Below are 7,500 nucleotides of genomic sequence, written 5' to 3' on the forward strand. Positions count from 1 at the left end.
TGCACAGTACTTGCTTTAAATACTGTTCCAAAGATTCATTGATACACCCTATTGTTGCACTGGTAACATATATCACTTTTTCTATTTTTTTTCAAAGGGTCAGGGTGGGGCCATGCTACTAAAGGCTCAGGAAAAAGATTTCATGATGTATTACAAAACAAGGCAAAGTGACACAGACAAAAAGAGTAAACAACAAACAAGAACAAACATACAGTGTACAGAAGTCTCTTCTATCATTGAGAGTAACTCTAACATCCTATATACTTTCTTGTGCATCCTGCTATAATTGAGGAAAAATAATATGACCCTTCCCATATATAGTTACACTGTACACGATTCAATAGCAACGCCTTGAGTAGCATGGCCCTTGAAAAAACCCAACTAAATAATTTTTCCTTTTTTTTTTATAGTTGCTTGTTTTCTTGAAATATAAACAAAAATATGAAAATCTGGTATGCATTTATTGAAAGCCCTAGGACTTATCTAGCCCAATTCATGTACCAGTAGTCCCTCCAAGTCTTCAACAAAGAAGACCACTTTTTGTGTTTTCCTCTCTTGGAACTGATTTTCATTTCAGACAAACACCGGCCAGAAAAATCATCGAGGCTTTCAAGAAAAGAACACCAGATTAGCTCATCTGCAATCTCTGTCTTCTTTGTCAGTGCCTTATAGCTTATACATGTTAAACGGTTGATGGTAATCATAAATGCATTCCAATATCACTGTTTTCCAATTGTCCTTTGAATTCAACTCCAACATTCATAAACCAGTTTTTCTGTGTGATCTTACTAATTACATGTATTCACTTGATTAAAACTTAAACATAGCACTTCGGCAGCTTAGCTTCAACAGTGAGTTCTTGAGCAGCAGCCAAAAAATTGTTGAATTTTTTGATCCATTCGAACAAAACTTGCTGAGCTACAAGCCAGCAATATTGGCTTGCTAGATTGGCTTGCTAGATTGGCTAGATTGGCTTGATGTTAACTCCAAGTTTCTTTCTGGTTTTAAAAGCCTCTTGCCACCTGAGAGCAACAACATTTGTAGCATCTCCAGTGAAAACTCAAAACCTCCTTCTGACTTGATTTGTGGTGTGATGGTAACAGCATGACTTAGCACCACTCAGTTCACTCGATAAAGTGACTTGAATGAGTCCCCTTTCAAGGACTTTCATCAATGTGTGATGTTGAGAATCGCACATACTGAAGGCCTGCATGGGTAGAATTATGACAAGTTCTTTTTTCCATTAATATTAATAATCACAAATCATTATTAATATTAATAATGATTAGTCACCATTGTTGTTGTTGTTGTTGTTGTTGGATACCAAAGCCCTTTTTATAATCCTACCCATGCCCCAGGCCTTGACTAGTCGTCGCCAGTGCAATCTCGCATATGATTTTCCAGTAAGTCGTGAGGAAATAACTTCCTGCAATTTGGACACTGCAGCTGGCTGCCTTGGTTCTGCAGGTAGTGTAGCCGATTGGGTGGAGTGGTTTCTTTTGGAGGTGAGATTGGTGAATCTGTAAAATCATCCCCTGGCCCATCAGCACATGCCTCCAGGCCATACAGCCTTGGCTTCAATAGCTGTGACTGTTGTTGTTGCATTTGTTTGGTACAAGAGCGTCCTGATGTTTGGCGTTTATAGACTGCTTGGCTCTGGATGGAAGACAAAAAAAGAGTCATTAGAATACTGCCACTATCATCTACTTGAAAGCATCTTATTTCCTTTCCACTGCTTTTTTTCAACATTTGATAATTTTGATACCCTCCAAATTGATTTGACTTGTCATCCCCTCAATTTGCTAGATACTTATGCAAGGTCGTAAATTGCATAAAGTTGTTGTTATCTATGATTATATGGCTAGTGTTTCCGGCCGACATAATGCATGCTTTGATTGGCTAAGAGCAGCCACACAATACAGCATTATTCGTCCATAAGCCCATTATGGATTATATGCAAATTCAAATGTTTTCTTCTTTAGAACCGTTCTGTTAGCCCTATAATAAACAACTTAATAACCTCAACCGTTTGATTGTTACAGGAAAATCTCAAACCTTGGACTAGCTTTATTGACTGTGCAAATACGGCAAGGCCTCAGTTTGAGATTTTGCTGTAACAATCTCAATCTCGGCTATTAAGCTGTTATTATTACGATATTTAATGGTGACTTCAGAAGCTGGCAAGCAGGAGCAGATATTCCTGCTTCTTTCATCATCTACATCTACATTTATTAAAGTCCATCAAAGGGAGGGCCCATCACCGATAGACTATAAAGCCGGTTGCGCCACGGAGACATCCTTTGCTCACAGAGTAAAATAAATCCTTCACTGCCAAAGCTGAAAGTAGATGCAATTCTTTGGCACTGTGGTTTTATGCATGCTCTGTTATCAACACATAAGCCAAAACCAAGCCAAACTCAGGCTTGGTAAATATGAAGACTGGCTTCAATTTGCGATAGATAAGTAATTGAATATTAGTATTTACTGTAGTCTGCTGACAGTAGTCCCACCTGTTGCTGTTGTGCCTGAGCTTGCGAGTACATTCTCTCAATATTCTGCCTCAAACCAATGTGCTCCTTCTTGAGCTGTTCATAACTTTGAATGACATGATCCCTTCCTCTTGACATTTTCTCTAAATCTGACAAGGCCTTCTGTTTTTCTTCCCTTTCCATCTTGAAATCATTCTCATAGCCAGCAAGCTGATGACAAAAAAGGAGATGGGTGAGTAGTGTCACCCAACCCATGCTTACAGGGTGCTGCATTGCACAAGGGATTAACAATGCTACATGTACACTGTTGAGCATGTCACACTGCTATAAACATACATGTACGGTGTTAAAAGGTTTACCGGACCATATCATGAACACATAAAATAACTCAGGAGAACTGAAAGCAGAGTGGGCTAAATACCCATCAACTAGGCACACCAGGGTCACTTATAAATCATGTCATGTTAACTTAGAACCGATGCCAAGGACATGATACTGATATAAAAAATAACACTTACTGCACCCTGCATGAGCTTCACTTCCTCTTGTTGCTCATTAAGCTGTTTCTCTTTTTCATCAAGGCGCCTTGCTAGCACTTCCGCTTTCTGCTGAAGTTCATGGAATTCTTGATTTCGCCTTTCAAGTTCCTCTTGATGCTGAAGGTAAAAAAAAAAAACATAAAATTGGTAACCTGAGCATGGTGCCCAAAGCATATAGCATACTTACATGTGTTTACTCAGTACCAACAATAAAAATAATCACTATGATCATCTTCATCCACTAGGGATGCTTATTTACTATGAGATCCTCCAATCACCATGTTAAAGGGGCTAGGTCACACAATTTTAGGCAATTTCAGCACTGATCAAATGGTCATAGAATTAACTAAAATATTAAATAACTGTTCAAAACTATAGAAGAACTCTAACAAAACACAGGGAAGCCAAGAAGGAACATGGATGGACAAAACTGGAGAGGATTGAAATGGATTGAATTTGGGTAAATTTGAAAAACGTCAGCCCACCTTTTTTCAAATTTATATCAGTCTATATCAAAATGTCATTTACAAAGCTGGGTCTTGCTCTGTCAATTTGACGTTTAGAGCTCATAAGCTGTAATTAACAAAATTAAACAAAATTACCTAAAATAGCGTGACCTGGCCCCTTTAAAAAATGTACATTGCATGCTGTATTAAAAGTACTAAGCTAAGAAGTCAATCTCTCATTTCTCTCATTTTTGTCCCCTTGGCATTCATGACACAGTCACACTCATAAGTCTAAACATGACAAATCATGGTTCAACTTACAGATTGTTGTTGGACATTGCAGATCTCAATTATATCTTTACAGTTTGTCAACTCCTCCAGTGATTTGTTAAGTTCATCTTGTAACCGGTCCTTCTCTTCTTTTGTTGTCTGTAATTTTTCCAATAGTTTCTGATTGTCCTCTGCCAGCTTGTTAACTTCCTCTGAAGGTGCCGATTCCTTTTTCAAATGATCAAATGATACACAATCAGTAAAATAAGTATTTCAATTATTAATGCAATGAAAGATCAAAGGAATTGTTGATCACTCAATGTATAAGAATGAAATAATTATGTTCTATAATTTCTATTAATTATATAAATAACAAAAGCAAGTTTCATCATAGTTTCAGGGATTATTTATGTACATGTACTAAATTAAGGGAGAGCGAAAGATATTACTGTGACAGAAGGAAAGTAAATACATGTGAACTAGTTATGATCTTAAGTAGCCACTGATATCCCCTGTGTGACCAGAACTTTCGACAACTTAGAACCCTGCTAAACATCAATTTTTGGAAGCATGCTAGCTAAGTGCGGCCAGGTCTGAATATATATTAAGCATGCCAAGTAAACCACATTAAGAAATTACACAAAATCCCTGCACTGCTGTCATTACCAATTAATTAATACCTTCAAGTGAAGCAGAAACTACTTTTTTCATACTTTAAAATGTGCCTTCTTAATTATTATTGGTCACTTGATCAAGTGCAAGATAATGTTCTGCTGATGGTAGATTGCTTCAATGTTCCATCAATTCAATCATGGACAACCTTAGGAGATAGAGCTTTTGCTATTGCAGCACCTAAGATGTGGAACTCTTTACCAAGGGAGTTGTGTCAAACTGATAGCATTGCTTAATTCAAAGGTCTATTGAAGACGCATCTTTTCAAGCTAGACTATTGTTAGTTACTTCCTGCGTAGGTTAATATTCTTTTATGATTATTACTTACCTAGGTTGAGGTTATTTTAATTTACTTATTTAAGCAATAGACCACAAGTTTCTATGGTTTATAGGCTGATAAACTATGCGGGATGTTGGTAGAACACGAAAAGAATTTGTAAATCACGAGCCGCAGGCGAGTGATTTACGAATTCTTCGAGTGTTCTTCCAATATCCCAACTGGTTTATCATGCCTATAAACCTTAGAAACCTGTGGTCTATTGCTTTTATATAATAATTCAGAAGACGCGCAATTTTTCCATGAGTTTACTGGCACAATAAAACATAGCTAATTGACCAAATACAATAATATTTATTGTAATATATGCGATAGATCATTGTTATGGATACCGCGCAGTAGAAATAAATATAAGGAGTGCAAAAAGTTCACTGGTAGGTAATTGCTTAAGCTACATGTTTTCATCCCCTTGATAAAAGAAAATTGCCAAGAAATCCTAATATTACCTGAAGCTCCCCATCCTGGTTATCATACACCTGATTCATAATTTCCCGAACTTCTGGTTGTGTTCTAATCAGGTCACCAAGTTCTTTCTTCATATCTCTAACTTTCAAGATCCTAGCATCTTTGAGTGACTGAAGTTCATCCTTAATTGCCTCATTCTCTGTTACAATGGTTTCACAGAACACTTGCTTAGCATTAAGGTTCCTTTCCAGCTTAGTTACTTGCGCTGTAAGTGTTAACACCTGGTTTCGCAGCGCCTCAGTGTTGTCATTTTCCAGAGAAGATAACATCCTTTTAAGTTCCTTGACCTCATTAACTTTCATGTCTCTTTCATCCCTCAATGTCATGATTATCTCATGAAGTTCTCGGTTTTCCTATGAGAAAAAAAGACAAAAATTATTATTTTTCTGGCTTCAACATTATAATAATTAAATAATGTGCATGCAGATTTACATATATAGCTATTCCTCCACCCAAAGACTCGAGTCTTTCAGTCCGATGACAAAATTTATGCACAAACTCAGTGGGGATCCATTCTCCCAATGACTTTGTCATCCACAAGTTGTCCCCCCATGGTCCCTTCACTAACTTCGTAATTAACTACATTTTGACCAAGGCTTGGACTGCGGATCCATTTGTGATTCTTCTGGAGGTAGAGATGTCCTGTTGGCTCAAGACATCTCCTAACTTGCCTATTTGTGTATATGTATATATATGTATATATAATTTCTTTCTTTGAGTAGAACGTATTTTGTAGGGCTCAACTCAATCCATTGAAGAGCAATAACTATGACTTTACACAAGTTTAGGTTTCATAAGTAACCATCGTTTTAATGCTACAGAACTGTAGCATTAAAACAATGGTTACTCGTGAAACCTAAACTTGTGTAAAGTCATATATATATATATATATATAACTAACTGCAGACAGTACTGTTTCGGCCTTCTGGGCCTCATCAGTGCAGTGCTGATGTCTAGGATGGAGGTTAAGCTATAAACCCACCCCAGATGTCCCACGCATGTGGTACATCCAAGCCATGCCAGAGTGCTCAAACTAGCGAGCTAGTGAGCATGCGCAATTGCTAGCGGCAATGGCTCATCCTAGTAGAGTGCTCAATTTGAACATGAAAGCAAAAGCTTTGTAATGCCAAAGACCTATATATATATATATATATATATATATATACACACATATATATATATATATATATATATATATATATATATATATATACACAATGCTTTATTGTATTGCCATCTGATTAGAGGTTTTTTACTGCTACTGAAACCAATGATATAAATAAACATTACAATCTTTAAAAATCCCAGCTGGAAGGAAGCTGACCAACTGGCTATTAACAAGCACAGCTGAGAAGTGGGAATTACCCAGAACACTTGGAGTGGGTCTTAAACCCAGAAAAGCCTGATGAAGCAGTCAGCCACTCTCCCTGTCTTAACTCTTTAGCGGCTTTGAAGGGAAACAGTTATAGGTCATACTCTGTAAAATGCCAAACTATTTTACTCATAAATAGGGAAATCTCTTAGGACAAAAAGGTTAATGGTAATTCCCTTCTACTACAGCAAGATTTTTGGTCATTTATGCAAATGACAGAGACACTTCATCCACATCCTACATGTTACTCAACTTTAACCCCTCTCTTTCAAGGAAAATAAATTTGAATTTCCATGAGCTTTTGCTTTAACTTCCTTGATTTCTACAAGGAACTTTTGGTTTTCAGCACACAAGCTCTATCAGTTTCGCCAATTTGTGCCGCTTTAGCATTTCAAACCACTGATCACTTGGCTGTAATCCAAGAAGACTAAAGTTGGCAAAATAATCCTTTAGACAATTCAAGGAAACAGCACTTACAGCTGATACAAATTTTTAAAATCTAGTGTTTTGAAATAGACTTTAACTTAACCCATATCATATTATAAACAAACTTCATAATTAATGCTAGATTTTAAAAGCTCTCAAATCATTTCTCAGAAGTTGCCTTGTAAGGTGTTATTTACAGCCTTGTAAGGTGTTATTTATATTGGCCTGTGTTTAATTAATGATCGTTAAAAAAGCTGTCAATCATGCGAAATAATGGACGCCAATTGAATGAAACCTCATCTATAACCAATCAGCTGCACTGAAAAAAGACGGGGAATCCCCCAGACAGTGAAACAACATCTTTATTCAAGTTCACTTTCGGTTTCCAAAGGGTAAAATATTCAACAAATTTCAAAAGCTCATCGTGTTCAAATTCACATTCTTCGTACCTGATAAACCTAAATTCATCTCAAGTGGAAAGAGT

At 36.8% G+C, this 7,500-nt stretch overlaps 1 protein-coding gene across 1 annotated transcript in view; it reads right to left on the bottom strand.

Annotated features, from left to right (window-relative positions):
• Positions 1 to 7,500, bottom strand: part of LOC138003813 (interaptin-like) — a 9,192-nt gene that overhangs the window by 812 nt on the left and 880 nt on the right. Inside the window, exons 2-6 of the mRNA XM_068850064.1 lie at positions 5,200 to 5,571; positions 3,796 to 3,972; positions 3,008 to 3,145; positions 2,511 to 2,699; positions 1 to 1,656 (exon numbers count right to left, since the gene is read on the bottom strand). The exon at positions 1 to 1,656 is cut by the window's left edge and continues 812 nt beyond it. Of these exons, the coding sequence (XP_068706165.1) occupies positions 1,366 to 1,656; positions 2,511 to 2,699; positions 3,008 to 3,145; positions 3,796 to 3,972; positions 5,200 to 5,571 (1,167 nt within the window). The 3' untranslated portion in view covers positions 1 to 1,365. The remainder of the gene's footprint in view (positions 1,657 to 2,510; positions 2,700 to 3,007; positions 3,146 to 3,795; positions 3,973 to 5,199; positions 5,572 to 7,500) is intronic.

Source organism: Montipora foliosa, chromosome 5 (genome assembly GCF_036669935.1).
Source record: "Montipora foliosa isolate CH-2021 chromosome 5, ASM3666993v2, whole genome shotgun sequence".
NCBI classification, from domain to species: domain Eukaryota; kingdom Metazoa; phylum Cnidaria; class Anthozoa; order Scleractinia; family Acroporidae; genus Montipora; species Montipora foliosa.